We start from the raw sequence: 16971 nt of genomic DNA on the forward strand, positions 1-16971 counted from the left end.
TTACTCCTCGCACAGGTTGATCCTCATGACACTTGACTACATTTTTGTTATGCTCATTTCAGTAATAGATTTGTTGCCTTTTGAGAAATGTACCTTGATAATTTGATTTAATTTCACTAAATTTTTACCTTCATTCACAAAGAGCATGTTTAACATCAAACACATTTTCACATCTCAAGAGGTTAAATAAATAAAACGACTATAGTAGGTGCCTATTAAAAAGTGTTGGGTGCAGGGAGCGACAATTTCAGCGTGACTCATTATGCGCAACCTAGTTTCACCACAAAACAGCAAAAAATGGCCAAAAATAGAATCAGCTCACCTGCTTTTACACTATCTAATATACTGTATGCAAACAATTTCTACTTACATTGTAAAAAAGAGATGCAAAAGGCACTTTGTGGAACGACCATTCTGTCTGATTAAAGAGATGGAGTCCAGACAAACTAGGCCTTAAGGAAATTTTAACTAGTATTATTTGACAAGTAAAATAACGAGGCGACTACAACCTGAACGGCCTTCCATACAAACGCTTTTGCTGCGGTCATTCTCAGCGGCAATGTTGCTCAAAGAGAGGAAACGCAAAACTACCGAAGGCTAAAAAACTTGGACAATTTTTTTTTACAAAAATATGGAAGGCTATTCAGGTCACAGACTTCTCATTATTTGAAAATAATAAATAGTGAACAAAAATATGAAATGCAACAATCTCTAAGATTTTACTGAGTTACAGTTCATAAGGAAATCAGTCATTTCAAATAAATTAGGCCCTAATATATGGATTTCACTTGACTGGGAATACAGATACGCATCAGTTTATCAGAAATACCTTTTAAAAAATAAAAGTAGGGGCGTGCATCAGAAAACCAGTCAGTATCTGGTGACCACCACTTGCCTCATGCAGTACGACACATCTCCTTCACATAGCGTTGATTAGGTTGCTGATTGTGGCCTGTGGAATGTTGTCCCACTCCTCTTCAATGGCTGTGAGAAGTTACTGGATATTGGCGGGAACTGGGACACGCTGTCGATCCAAAAAATCCCAAACATGCTCAATGGGTGACATGTCTGGTGAGTATGCAGGCCATGGAAGAACTGGAACATTTTCAGCTTCCGGGAATTGTGTACAGATCCGTGCAACATGGGACTATGCACTATCAGGCTGAAACGTGATGGCGACGGATAACTGGCACGACAATGGGCCTCAGGATCTCGTTACGATATATGTGCATTCGAATTACCATCGATAAAATGCAATTGTGTTCATTTTCCATAACTTATGTCTGCCCATACCCAAACCCACCGCCACTCTGTTCAATGTTGAAATCAGGAAACCGCTCGCCCACATGAAGCCATACACATGGTCTGCGGTTGTGAGGCCGGTTGGACGTACTGCCAAATTCTCTAAATCGGCGGCGGCTTATGGTAGAGAAATGAACATTCAATTCTCTGGCAACAGCTCTGGTGGACATTCCTGCAGTCAGCATGACAATTGCATGCTCCCTCAACTTGAGACATTGTGCCATGTCACAAAACTGCACAATTTAGTGGCCTTTTATTGTCCCCAGCACAAGGTGCACCAGTGTAATGATCATGCTGTTTAATCAGCTTCTTGATAATCCATCCACCTAACAGGTGTGGCATATCTTGGCAAAGTAGAAATGCTCCCTAACAGGAACGTAAACTTATTTGTGCACAAAATCTGAGAGAAATAAGATTTTTGTGCACATGGATCTTAGTCTTATCTTTTATTTCAGCTCATGAAACCAACACTTTACATGTTGCGTTTATATTTTTGTTCAGTGTATATTACCAGTTTCCAAACTGTCATCGATGTTGACGTATGTGACGTTGTGTGAATATTTCCAAAGAGTGTGGGGGAAAACGCATCGGACTTGGTGTGAATGGTTTTGTGCATCAAAATTGGAAATCCGTTTTCTCCGGAATTTGTTTGGGGAAAAATGCAATAGTTTGAGAGACAGGGACTTGAAATATTAAAGGGGCAGCAGGTAGCCTAGTTTTTAGAGCATTGGGCCAGTAACTGAAAGGTTGCTGGATCAAAACCCCGAGCTGACAAGGTAAAAATCTGTCGTTCTGCCCCTAAGCAAGGCAGTTAACCCACTGTTGCCCAGTAGGCCATCATTGTGAATAAGAATTTGTTCTTAACTGACTTGCCTAGTTAAATAAAGGTTAAATACATTTTAAAAATCTGTTGTTTAAAGAGGCTTAATACACTGTTCTTTACACTGTGTCCTTTTCCTAAATTGGAATCTTCTTCTCAATGAATACATACGATTTAAAATGTCTTAATCCCTTTTCATACCCATCTGCCAGTACGCATTGCATTTCCACTACCCTTTCAGAGAGTTAGTGCTTATGTTACAAAGCCCTCAATGGTGTGTGAATTAACCATCAGCAGGGAGAGGATAAGGGAGGCCAGAGGAGCAGAGGTGGGGGTCACTAACATCTCTGCCACAGGTCACAGAAGACTCCCCACACAGTGTTAAATAGTCAAGCGCAGAGCAGCTGAACTGGAGAGAATTTGATACTGGCTAGCTAAATGTGTTCAAGACTGCTGAATAATAACCGGAATGGCCAGAATCTGCTCAGAGGAGCAGAAGTAACAGGGGACTTAAACGCTAAGTCACCCGGTGAATGAGAGCGAGAAGAGGGGGATTGTCACGGTGGGGTTAAAAGGGATTAGCCTAACACTAGAGATCAGATAAAGAGAGAAATATTTTGTCCATCTAGGGCCGCTCAACTCACCCCCATGGCAGCAAATACAATGGCAAAGTTATCATCGCTGTAGTCCATCACATCCTTGGATTTCTTCACCAGGCCAGCCTGACGACAAATCTGGGCAGCAATCTGAGAATCAAAACATACACAGGATTAAAAATGACGTCTTGAAACATTCACATTGATAAAACAGCCAGTCTATTAAAAATGACTGGACATCAGCGAGCGCCCCGTCCAGCTAGCTACAGGAGCGGTGCGTGTGTTTGTGTGTGTGCGCATGAGTATGCATGTTTGTGGGGTGTTTGGGTGTGCATAGTTGAAGAACAACTCTGTGATTAGGAATCGAGAGGGGAGGAATTTCATGCTTAATGTAATGGTTGCCACCTGTTGATCCGGTCTGACCTCTCATTGCACCCTGAGCTGAGACACCTGGCCCATAGAGAACCACGGCAAAAATGACCCCATGACATCTGTTTAATGAAACGAGAAGCGCTTTATAGCATTCCAGTGACGCGAGAAGTCGACCAGCATCATTAGTCAGACAAGGCGTACCCTGTTCACTGTTTTTAGTACAGTGGGACACTACAGTGGGCTCTCTATCCAACTTCCCTCTTTTGATCATGCACTTCCAGATTGGAGGATAATTATTTTATTCCCATTCAAAACTGTTGCTAATCAAGGGACCGGATAATTTTTTTTTTAAAAGTATACACACCACCCAAAACCAGTGTCATCCTGTTGCTTCAGTGGGATTCTTTGCATTTGACTGAGGCTCCCCCTCCGCCAGAATCTGATCGCGCATGTTTCAGTTTGGCAGTCTGCCCTGACCAACAACACAGCTTTCTGTGAACACAGAAAAAACTCAAGTGTTGGGCCTCCATTGTCTGGCCTGAAGGTCATAATGAGGCTGTTTGCAGACTGATGGCTGGTGAGAGGACAGCCACCTCAAGCGTTAAGGGCCTCATGGCTGGGCTACCGATCCTATATTAATCAGTGCCCTTCACACGATCGCCTAATCCCCTCTCGCCATCATTGTCTTATTGGTTTAATTCGTTTCCCAGTTCAACCAGGGGGCATCAGCTCTCTCGCCAAGGCCTTGGAAAATAGCCTCCCTTCAGTCATGGAAAACCATGGCCACTGTCTGATAGTTCATATTGTCATATCGAAACTATTAATCTCGTTTCCAAATCAAATGTGCAAAGTTTGGTGGTCTGAACTTTTTGGGTAAGTCCTTTAACACTGATATTTCTCATCTTGTCCCTGAGATTTAGTGGAAAGGTTAGTAGAGAATGATCAAACTAACACCGAACAAGGCTTGTAATAAGAACATGTTGGAATGGAGAAAGATTTGGACTTCCTTGACACTGCCCAGCACCTTGCCCCTATGTTGTGCCATAAGTCACAAGATTGAGTTAGATGAACAAAAGTCAAGCTGGCAATGACCAACAGATCTTTTTCATTCCTCTCTTTTCAGGTTCAGTCAAAGGTAAAACCCTGATGAAGGCTAAAATACATTAGTTTTAACAATAAATAAGCATTTATCAACTTCCACTGTCCTCTTCGAGTTGCTAAATATCCTATTCATTTGAGTTCACTCAAAGTAGGCTAACTGTCACTTTACCACAATAAGATAACTATTCCAATGAATCAGATAAGCAAATCATTTCAACTCTCATTCGTCCAAATCCTAATTAAATACTTCAAGGCACCAGAAGAAATCTGGAGGGGGGTTTGGTTGGTCAATTCTATTTTTAGACTGAGATTCGGAAGTCCAGATGGCTGCCATGTGCCGATAACTAACACACTGACACAGAGGCATGGCTCTGAGTCACGCTTTCATGACACAATAACATCTACTTAAAACTAAATCATCTGACATATTCAAAAGATTTTAAGCAGTGCCTTAGAATATGGTGTTATGCCACCTTCAGGTTTCTCTTTAGTAGGTTTAATGTGTTCATACCATTGACTAAACAGGCTGTTAATATAAGCCTACAATTAAATGGAGAACAAGCATCTAGTTAACAGTGTGTCTGATACACAGACTATCCAATGTGACAGGCACATGATTGTGTGAAAACGACATGTATGCCATTTAGCAGTGCATAACATTTTATGTATGGGTGGCCTCAGCAGGAATCAAACCTACATCTCTTGGCACTGCAAGCACCATGCTCTACCAGCTGAGCCACAAGACCTATGCTCTAAATTGACTCCAAGTAGTCCAATATGTAGGCAGTAAAATTATTAAATGTGTTTGGCATTCTGGAGTCCTGTGTTTGGCGATGGAGACAGGGTGAGGCAAGGCTCTGTGTGAAATAAGAAAATGCCCTCCACAGGCAGTAAAATGTCAAAGTGGATTTCTGAGATGTCCTCCTGACCCACTTCGCCGTTTCTGCCAGTTCCTGCACCACAGGGCCAAAACAATAAAATCTTCTCAGCCCATTAGCACTAATCATTTAAACACACGCGCACACGCACACATACATGCATTCACTTGCACACTTAAGTGCGGGCACACTGCACAAGGGGTGTTTGACAGAAAAAATAAAGCACAGAAGAATAGATTACTACAAACCAAAACGGATGACACTAAATTAGAATCCCCTGGCTGCGATAATGCAAATTGCTGAGGTGTCCAACAGAATGAACTGCCTCATGTTACAGATCACATTGTTCTGTTAGTGTTTGAAAGTCATCTCCAATGCTATTGACTGAGGCTATAAAATGGCAAAATGCAGCCTAAGGCACCTATAGCTTATTTGTTTGTCTGGCCTAGCCTTGTCAGAGCTAGCGTCTCCATCGTACCTCGTTGTGGGGGAGGCCAGCGGCAGAAAAGATGGGGATCTTCTGACCTCGAGCAATGCTGTTCATCCCATCGATGGCAGAAATACCAGTCTGGATCATCTCCTCAGGGTAGATACGGCACTGAGGGTTGATGGGTTGGCCTGGGACAGGGGAGAGGTCACAAGCAGAGGTTCAGAAACACAAACCAGAGGGTAAGCCACTTCCAACCCAGGTATTGGCCAGGTAGAAGTAATATACAGTGCCCTCCATTAATATTGGCACCCTTGATAATTATGAGCAAAACGGGCTGTGAAAAATGCCTTTGCTGTTTATCTTCCTGGTCTTTCATTCAAAATATTCACAAAAATCGAACCTTTAATTGAAGTAAAATGATTAAAATAAATACATGTAAAAAATATTTTCCCCCGAAACGTGTGCCACAACTATTGGCACACCCAAGAAATTCTTATGAGTAAAATCTAACTGAAGTATATTCCCATTCATATTTTACATTTAGGTTCACCTGAGTGATTAGGAACACTTAAGTGTGGTAAGCCATGACTTCCTGTTTCACTGGGGTATAAATATGAGGTGACACACAGGCCAAGTTACCATAGTCATCCATCACTATGGGAAAGACCCGAGAATATGTGCTCTCCTCTTCAACTCATCCCACAGGTTTTCTATGGGGTTTAGGTCAAAGGACTGGGATGACCATGGCAAAACCTTGATTCTGTGGTCAGTGAACCATTTTTGTGTTGATTTTGAGGTGCGCTTTGGCTCATTGTCCTGCTGGAGATCCAACCACGGGTGCCAGTACTAGTGGAGGGCACTGTAATGGATATAAATGGTAGAGTTGGCCTCATAATAGTTTCAATTCAGTTATTTAAACTATGTGTCGTTGCACACAAGTAAACTAGGGTTTAGAAAATAAAATGAAAGAAGTACACGTGTGGGAGATGTATGAAATCCCCAAAAGGTTTCACATCAATACATGGTCAGAAGATGGAACAAAAGGTCAAACACATTGTTGCCTTTAAGATGGCAGACTCATGACCCTCTTCAGGTCATCTATTCATTGGGATGCAATGCCTACACGATGGCATGCTACACGTGAAAAGGGACTCGGGGATGGGATCAACAGTCAATAAAAGAGACAGTTTGGCCTTGTGGCAGTGAGATACAACTAAAGACTGAAATCCCACTATACAAGCTACAATATAGCTTCACATCTAGATCCACTAGCAGAGTAGAGATGGACGCTTATCCGTTGTGAGCTCAGTATATTATGATTATCGTCAAGGTACCATGGTTCTATTTTTTTTATCATGTCAGGGTCAATTTAATTTCACCACAGACAATGTTATCTAAGAATATTCTTCACTTGGTGAATGAACTGAACTATAGCTCCGTCCTACCCATGATATCCAGGTAGTCTTCAGCCAGCACAGTGGGGCCACGGTCAATTGGCTTGCCTGAGCCATTGAAAACACGTCCTGAAATGAAAAAGCGTAAGACATTCTCTATTGGTTTCATTTCATAGTACATGGATTGCCATCAACATAATTCTCTCTGCCTCTGATTCCTTAATAAATATGAGCAGTTATTTCAGGTTTCAGCCAATAGTGGAGATACTGTATCTAACATTTTCATTCATTTTAAGCCCATTACTCAGAATACTCTAGCAACAAATGGTTCACTCTCTACTAATCAAATACACCTGACCTTGAGTCCCAATGATGTGGTTTGATATTTAGAAAAAGTCATACAAGCCTTAGATTTTCTTCAATGTTTTGTTCCCCTAAGTCACGTGTGGGGAAGATTCAATGCAGGACTCAAATTGAGGAATTAACAGAGGTGAGGTAAAAATGGAGCAGAACGATTGTATTAAGCACACTAAGAGAGTAAAGCTTACAGGGTATGTTCTTCTTTGTGTGAATAAGGGGGAGGAGGAAACAGTTATACAGATTGATGAAAACAGACGTAGAGCAGCCTAATTAAGTCTTATTCAGTAGTGGATTTCATGCTTCCGCCTGCCTAGCACCCACGGGATGCCACAGCTTGTTGGAGGGCTCATCTTACCCAGCATGTCCTCAGACACAGGTGTGCGCAAGATGTCACCGGTGAACTCACAGGCCGTCTTCTTGGCATCAATACCAGATGTCCCCTCAAACACCTGAAAATGACATTAAAACAGGAACTTTCAGTTGTTTGTGGTGTGTACGCGCGTTTTTGTGTGCGGGGTGGGGCTCACCTGTACGACAGCCTTGGTGCCAATCACCTCCAGCACCTGGCCACTCCTCCTGGTGCCATCAGGTAAAGTCAGATGCACAATCTCAGCATACCTGGGAAACTGCCACATAAGATGGAAAAACATAATTTAACAAACATGTTTCTTACAGTCTTTCAAAACAGGAAACATACACAGTCATCAAAAAGGCTAACCCTGCAGAGAATAAGAATAAACAAGCCAGAACACAAATTATTAGAGCAGTAATCTCGGAAACCCTCCCAAAAATCTGGCATAATTGCATCAGATGCTCGATTAAGTTCTGGGGGGTGGCGACGTTAAAAGGAAGATAAACGCAATTTGCGAAGTCTCCACCCCCCCTTAACGGAAACTCTCTGCAAGTTTCAGGCAAGTCTATGGGTCAAATGTCCCCTCGCCCTCCGAAATTCAAATGATGCGAGCATTGAGATATCGTGATTGATCCAAATGATCAGTGACGAACAATCTGCATACCAGAACAAAGTTCCTCATTATCAGTCACATGCCACAGCCTGTTGACAGACGTTACGATACCAGTTATGTTACGTGCGTCCACGAGAGATTAATAGAGAAGTAATGTTACGTCTTCAGTCACCTTCACATTATCCAGAATCACCAGGGGGCCATTCACTCCAGACACAGTAGAATAAGCTGAAATAGAGAAGAACAGTCCATTTGTTTTGCATCACGAACCACGTTTTAATCCACAGTTTTTATGCAAGTCGAGTTGTACCGTATGGAGAAATAAAAAAAATCACGACAGCTGTGATGGAAACAGGAAGTTTCGGTACAACTTTATATGCCGACAGATCATTTGTTTGTTTGATACGGTAGGATCTTTCTTTGTCTAAAATTAATTATGCAAGAAATGTCAGATGAAACTTCTTTATGCGCAAATATTGATATAATAACCATCACATCGAAGTAAACTTGAAGTCACAATAATACGGTGTGTGGTCCACCTACTAGGGAAACCATGCAGTTTATTAGGCTACAGATTAAATCAATTATGATGAACTTCACAGCGTGAAAGCGGATAGTGATGAGCTTGATGCACCTTTCAAATAAATGTCAAGGTCTTATTCTGGTGACATGGTCGATGCTTGACTGTCGTTTGACAAATATTCTCGCTCTTATGCATAATAATCTCATGTAGACTAGCCTTCCAGCACAGCATCTGTAAGCTGATGGATAGAGCACATGCCAGAGTAGGTATATTTGCTATTTAACGCAACAGTTTGTGACAAAACTAAATCGGGTAAAGTTGAAAATGCAGTGGAAACGCATTAAACTTTTGATTGGGTACAAGAAAACACAATGTACTTTTTCGCTGAAGTTATCACGCACTGATTTTTAACCGCAACAAATCAGTTTGGTGGAAACACACCACTGGTGGGAAAATGCAATGTTTTTTTAATTCAGATTTTGAATATTCACATGAAAATCTGTCACTAATTGAATGGAAACCTAGCTATATAGGCAAAATTGTTTTGCTTGCAAGTAGATCAAAACCATGACCTTCAGTATAGGGGGTAAAAAACATGAAAAACATGTCCACCAGACTCAAGAGTGGGGTTAATGTTAGACAAGAGTTGCGACACCTTTGAACCAAAATGTTAAAAGCAATAGTGATGGAGGTTAAGAAAGGGGCATGGCTTTTTTTGCATGAAAGCCAACAATCATATGGTAATAAGTAGGCTAGTGTTTTTTAAGGATACCTATGTTAGTAATTACAAAGTGACCTTTCGTAAAGGGGTTTAAATGGCTTTCATGCATTTCATGGCCAAATGTCAAGGCCAGGCAAATGGAAAGGAAAAAACATGAAATATACGCACTTTGAACATAAGGGGAAAATGTTATTTACCTAGACCAAAGTCTACAACTTCTTAAACAATAGGACAGGCATGCAAAGGTGATTGTTAGGGAAATTAGTGAATTTCGTAGAATTATAACTTAGCACAATCCATTCATTAATTCATTCCCTGTACTCACATTCACCCCAGTGTCTCCACTTTTGCAAGCTTGTTAGGTTTTGTGGCTCCAACCATCTCTTTTGTCTGTGCAATAAGCAATTAGCCTAATTATTAATTCCTTAAAATTACTTTCACCCATCTCCAAAACATCAGGTTAGGTGGATCAAGGATTCAGCACTCTTTTGAGTTCACTTGGAACCAAGACCCTAAACCACATTGTAAATACACATATTAGAACACTAACCGCCTCAGGGAGGGATGTGGCACCTAAGGGCCAGGAGCTCTACACGACCACAGTGCTCAAAGCCCTCCCAAACTGACTTTCTACTACAGCATAGGTGCATGGGCACATTTCATGCTTCCAAAACGCACACATACCGGCACATCCCATGAAAATGATCACAAAACAAGGCAAGGCAAACTAGGCGATCAAGCATGTTTTAACAAAAACCCAAGAAAACAAAAAAAATGTTTTGGTGGATCTTTAAAATCTGAACAAGGACTTTTAACCCAATGAGCCTCACCGTAATGCCTGTGCGTTTTGGACTTCTAACCACTTTTAAACATTGCGTATTCATCTGCATCCGTAGATACCAACCATTAGTCAATGTGATTAACGGGTGCTGAGCTAGAGTGATGTTTGTGAGACAAGGGTGGATCCCGGCCTTTTTACTAAAATGTCTGTAGAGTCCGAATGGTTTGAGCTACAAACTATTAAAAGCTGACACCCTCACAAACACGCACACATATGACACTCACAAGCGACACAAGACTGGTTAGAAGGTAAGCGGTTCTTCTACTTAGAAGACAATAGGAAATCCTTGGACATTGTGTCTATATTACTGTAATAAACTAACAGTTGTGGTCAAACTCCAAACAGTTGTCACTGACTAGTTGGTTTTCCCACTGAGCAAAGACTTTCTGTACCTACAATATTCATATACATTTAATTAAGGCTTTTGCTTTAGCTGACATTATTATTATTATTGACAGTTGTCAATAAAACTCATGAATGCAACTTTTATGTCAAATTGGTTTGTCTTCTACTTGTAGCCCTGGTTGTCCTGAAAATAAAATGGTAAAAGACTTCACTGTGAGGCTAAATATAAGGGCTGGACATGCAGATAAATTTAAGTCAGATAAATGAAAAGCAGATTTTTGCTGGGGTCTCGGGACTGATAGGGTTAACTAGCCAAACTCACCACACTGTGCATTGAGGAGCCCAAGCTGTCAGTGTCATGGGAAATATACAGGTGGATGAATAGGTGGAGGCGGGCCTGGAGGCTGTCATTAAAGGCCCAAGTAGAGACAAACAGAAGAGCATGACTGTGGTCCAAACTTTGTCCTCTTACTTTCTTTGGGAAAACATTAGCTCTGCTGACATTGGAGCCAATTTGTCAGTGTATGTAAAAACATGCGCCTCTGCCTGCTTCTCCTCGCACATCTGTAGCATGTGAAGGCGAGGAGAAGGGCCGTATGGGGGGGGGGCGCATTGTTTCCACCAGGTCTTCCATCATGCCCTTGTTTCTTTTTTTGTGTGGACCGTCAATCTCTTGGCCAATATCAAAGCTGCAAGGAAATTAGAGCAGACTGGTTCTAACACTGAGCACTAAAGCCTGGCGGGGTGCATCCACTATGCCACTAATTAGGCAGCGGCCAACAAATAACCTGTCAATGCGCTATAGCCATTTCTCACACACACACACACACACCTGCATTTCAACCCCTATTACCCAGCATAAGAGAGAGGGGGGCGAGAAAGAGTGTGAGAGACAGATGGCGCGCTCAAGTGTGATAAAAAGAACCACCACAACAGAGGGGTGCTAGTTGCCCTTCATTCTCCAAATAAACTGCCTCTGCTCTGACTACTCCTAGTGCAGGGGGTTGATAAAGACATTTGTAGAGTCGAAAATAGATTATTTAAGATTCTAAATTCCACAATGCAATTCTGCAGCACCTCATCTGAACCAGATAGCTAGAGACAGAGCCTACCCATAAAAAAGGCAATTACAAAGTCACTGATTGATTCCCTGTTTTGCCTCCCTCTACCCTATGGCACAGGCTTTGAATGTAGGCTAATGAGTCGTCTAGCATTAATTAACACTGTGTTAAGCCTCAGTGCGAGCCCACGATTGCCTCAACACTTAATGAAATGATCCCCTAATTAGCTATGAATCCTGGTTCTCTCTATTTCATAACGTGTCACTACTAAATCTGCAAGTAGGCCTATATGAATTAAATATAAGCATGCGGTGGCGATAATCATGATTTTGGCTAGCCTTGATATCTTGACTCGAGATATTAGCCTAAATTATTAACTATGGTGCATCATAATATAGCCTAGCATTTGAGTTTCCATTCTACCCAGTTGATAAACAATATATGCCCATCTTTAATTAGAATGTACATATTTAGGTTAGGGGTCACTGATGGCATATCCTCAAATGAAAACCTTATATTTAAACCTTGTAATTGACCTCGCATCTAAAATCTGGCCAAATTCAACTTCCTCTGAGGACTCCTTTCATAGCCTAAAGCCCTCGAGTTTCCACTCAAAATGGTTCCCAAAACTAAAAATACAATAATATGAATGCAGAAATATGCAGAAGCACTGCAAATATCCCAAGAATGAGTGTAGTGCAGGCCAGCAAAAATATGTCACTTCTATTGGCCCACAAGCTCAGTCTTTGCAATCATGGCTGCACTAAATAAAAGATTAACCTCGTGACTGACAGGATTATGCTTTCGCCTCGAACAAATCTTGGATATCCCCTTTACTAAAAAAAAAAAGAAATTTGTTCACCCCTTTTCCCCCTCAGACAAATTGCAGAATGTGCATTGGCTGGTCGTGTTTAGACCTATTATGGAGTTAATAGCTACACTTACCCTACAAATTGTCCATATGTCTAAAAAGGAGATTCATATGGCTATTTACTGAAGGGTTATAATTATGATGCAAGAAAATTGCAGCTGTATAATTGTACATGAACCTCTTAAAATCTTTTCACAAGTCCACAAAGCTCTAATGGAAAATATATGAAAACAAATGTGAACGTAAGCGCAATTTCAAGATGGGCCTATTTTCAGAGACTTCATCTACACATTTATTGTGAGAAAGAAAATTATTCTTGCAGCATCTGGTGGATGGTGCCCTCCTAAAATACCCCCCAAAAAGTCCTTCCAACAAAACAAATAAAACGCATTGTTGCAATTATGGTTTAGACAAGGCCCACCAGAACTTGTAATAATGAAAAACAATTCAAAAGACATCCTCTGGGACAGTTGCACACTACAAAAAAAATATATAGTAGGCCACTTATTACACAAGATAACGATTAATCAATGGGCTATACATTCGTATGGTGTGAAGTAGCAACATTTCCCATTAGGTTTGAAAAACTTTCTCCACCTCTCTTTTGCTACTTGAGCTCAAGTGCAGCGGTCCCCTGGCTCGGCATGCAACGGCAGTGTGGGTCACCCTCCGGCCTGTTCAGCTGCCAGAGCCCTTTGTGTACAAAGATGTTAATTGGTCCTAATCCGCCACTAGAAGCTGTTTTGGTAGCCTGACCTCGCACCCTGAAGAACACCTTGGTGTGAAATACTAAAGGGTCCATTCAAGTACCAGAGAAAAGAGGCACAGAGCATTCCAACACAATTCCCCTGCTGAAAGAGGGGGATCTGGGGGGTGCTGGGATGGAGATGGGGCGCATCATCATTTGAATGCTGAATAAATGGTACAAAGCAGTGGTAACAGTGATGTGCGGCTCACAATCACACATTCTACCCGACCACAAGCATGGACAGGGGGCTTCTCACAGGCTACCAGGAGATGGGAACGCTAATTGGCCCAGGGCCTGAAACCAGGGAACCTCCTCATACTAAAACATCCAACTAACCAACAAACCCACTACACCCCAAAAAATTAAGTCTAAACAGGTTCCATGGGATATCCCAACTCTGACGTCACCCCATTGAAGTTGAAATTTAAAACGATTGGTGCTAGAGTTGAGTAAGGGTTAGGTAATGGTAGATAAGGCAAGGGTTGCGTTACAATTCAGAAATCTGCATTTTAAACCATTTCACCTGAATGTATATTGAAAGTCAGTCTTGTTTTTTGCTTCAATAGAGTGATCATGGGCGCGCATTTACAGATACCCTTAAAAACATATACACAGTGCTTACAATTAAAAAGCAAGGTCTTCTTTACAAAAACTATGGCCATCATATTTCTTATGTTTATCATAGAAAGAATGTAGCCAGCTACATTTCCTAATGTTTTGCATCAAGTTAATCATGCATATAACCAGAGAAAAGTACTAGAGAAAAGGAGCTACACATCAGTCAGAGCGCTGTCTGCTGATAGAAAGCCCTTTTGTGAATTCTGATCCGAGTGGAGGTGCAACTCAAGCACAAAATTAGTCTGAGGCTAGCAGAAATTACAATAAGAAGCATTTTAGATGTGCGTTTATGCTTTTTCTTTTTTTTCTTCTTTTCTTTGCATAAATCTGCATTAACGCAAGCACTGGGTAAAGGTTTAGGGTAGGGATGTTCCTTTTGTGCTATCCAGGATCATTATAATGGATAAATGCAAAGAATTGACAATAGAAACAAAGGTAAATCAAAACTAAAAAGCACAGTTTGTTGTTTTTTCAGCTGCTTGATGCGAGTGTGTTAGGTTTAGTTGGCTAGCAAAGGTGAAGTAACGTTAGCCTAGCTATCCTCCAGAACTATATTATTTAGTCGACAATCAGCTCGTTGTTGACCATTTAGACATTATTTATTAAATAATGATTTATTGAAGTGGTCTCTAGTCATCATTGGACGTCTGCTAGCTACTTACATGCCAATGATTTGTTTAGCATAGCAACGTGGAATGAATAGAATGAACGACTGGGTCAAAACATGAAAATAGAATTAAAGACCAGCCTGTTTGGTTTGCAACTTCAGAACTAATTGGCTTTTGCCTAGACTACATCATCTGGTGGAAGGATGAAATAAGTTTAAAAAATGTGTTTATTTTATTTTTTTAATACACATTGGCAACCATTTTATAAAAGCCATAAAGGCCCTCAACCCCGGGAACTATTGTGTGATAACTCCCGCCTTGGGCCTAAGAACAGCCCAGAGTTATCCACCGATAGTCCCGGAGTTCTCATGCCTTATTGCTTAAGTAACTGTCCAGTGAAAATCTCACTTTTAAAAGCTCATAATCTGCTAACTCATACCCAAATAATGTTATTGACTCGTTCTATACTTGCATGTGGCCAAAGCATAAATCTTGTTTAAACACACAACAACAAAAACCCTTAAAACCCCCATCTCAAACAGACCATTTCAATAATCCTTGCTATTTCCTCAGAGGATGACGTCATGTTTTTGGCCAGGATGTTTCATTGGCTGAGCTAGCAAACCAGCTATTTACTTGTCATTAATATTTTTTATTGACAGCTATGCCCACACCATTTTGTTGTTGGGTACGCCCACACGATTCAAAAAACACAGAAAATCGGCTTTTTAACACAGTTGAAGTCGGAAGTTAACATACACTTAGGTTGGAGTCACTAAAACTTGTTTTTTAAAAACTCCACAAGTTACTTGTTAACAAACTATAGTTTTGGCAAGTCCGTTAGGACATCTACTTTGTGCATGACACAAGTCAATTTTCAAAAAATTGTTTACAGACAGATTATTTCGCTGTATCACAATTCCAGTGGGTCAGAAGTTTACTTACACTAAGGTGACTGTGCCTTTAAACAGCTTGGAAAATTCCAGAAAATTATGTCATGGCTTTAGAAGCTTCTGATAGGCTAATTGGCATAATTTGAGTCAATTGGAGGTGTACCTGTATTTCAAGGCCTACCTTCAAACTCAGTGTATCGTTGCATAACATGATGGGAAAATCAAAAGAAATCAGCCAAGACCTCAGAAAATAATTGTAGACCTCCACAAGTCTGGTTCATCCTTGGGAGCAATTTCAAAACGCCTGAACGTACCACGTTCATCTGTACAAACTATAGTACGCAAGTATAAACACCATGGGACCACACAGCCGTCATACCGCTCAGGAAGGAGACACGTTCTGTCTCCTAGAGATGAACGCACTTTGGTGCGAAAAGTGCAAATCAATCCCAGAACAACAGCAAAGGACCTTGTGACGATGCTGGAGGAAACAGGTACAAAAGTATCTATATCCACAGTAAAACTAGTCCTATATCGACATAACCTGAAAGGCTGCTCAGCAAAGAAGAAGCCACTGCTTCAAAACCGACATAAAAAGGCCAGACTATGGTTTGCAACTGCACCTGGTGACAAAGATCGTACTTTTTGGAGAAATGTCCTCTGGTCTGATGAAACAAAAATAGAACTGTTTGGCCATAATGACCATTGTTATGTTCGGAGGAAAAAGGGGGAGGCTTGCAAGCCAAAGAACACCATCCCAACCGTGAAGCACGGGGGTGGCAGCATCATGTTGTGGGGGTGCTTTGCTGCAGGAGGGACTGGTGCACTTCACAAAATAGATGGCATCATGAGGCAGGAAATTATGTGGATATATTGAAGCTCATCTGAAGACATCAGTCAGGAAGTTAAAGCTTGGTCGCAAATGGGTCTTCCAAATGGACAATGACCCCAAGCATACTTCCAAAGTTGTGGCAAAATGGCTTAAGGACAACAAAGTTAAGGTTTTGGAGTGGCCATCACAAAGCCCTGACCTCAATCCCATAGAAAATGTGTGGTCAGAACTGAAAAAGCATGTGCGAGCAAGGAGGCCTAGAAACCAGACTCCATTACACCAGCTCTGTCAGGAGGAATGGGCCAAAATTCACCCAACTTATTGTGGGGAGCTAGTGGAAGGCTACCCGAAACGTTTGACCCAAGTTAAACAATTTAAAGGCAATGCTACCAAATACTAATTGAGTGTATGTAAACTTCTGACCCACTGGGAGTGTGATGAAAGAAATAAAAGCTGAAATAAATAATTCTCTACTATTATTCTGACATTTCACATTCTTAAAATAAAGTGGTGATCCTAACTGACCTAAAACAGGGAATTTTTACGAGGATTAAATGTCAGGAATTGTGAACAACTGAGTTGAAATGTATTTGGCTAAGGTGGATGTACACTTCTCACTTCAAGTGTACTTTATAAAAAATAAATTCAGAAGGAAAACGATAGTAATTCATTCTAGATCATATTTCACAGAA

General features: G+C 41.1%; 1 protein-coding gene across 1 annotated transcript in view; it reads right to left on the reverse strand.

Annotated features, from left to right (window-relative positions):
* LOC129836283 (V-type proton ATPase subunit B, brain isoform-like) overlaps positions 1 to 16971 on the reverse strand; it is a 44954-nt gene that overhangs the window by 16488 nt on the left and 11495 nt on the right. Inside the window, exons 2-7 of the mRNA XM_055902230.1 lie at positions 8391 to 8446; positions 7781 to 7879; positions 7609 to 7702; positions 6945 to 7022; positions 5548 to 5687; positions 2767 to 2868 (exon numbers count right to left, since the gene is read on the reverse strand). Coding sequence (XP_055758205.1) covers positions 2767 to 2868; positions 5548 to 5687; positions 6945 to 7022; positions 7609 to 7702; positions 7781 to 7879; positions 8391 to 8446 — 569 coding nt within the window. The remainder of the gene's footprint in view (positions 1 to 2766; positions 2869 to 5547; positions 5688 to 6944; positions 7023 to 7608; positions 7703 to 7780; positions 7880 to 8390; positions 8447 to 16971) is intronic.

The sequence above is a fragment of the Salvelinus fontinalis genome, chromosome 37, assembly GCF_029448725.1.
Source record: "Salvelinus fontinalis isolate EN_2023a chromosome 37, ASM2944872v1, whole genome shotgun sequence".
Lineage (NCBI taxonomy): Eukaryota > Metazoa > Chordata > Actinopteri > Salmoniformes > Salmonidae > Salvelinus > Salvelinus fontinalis.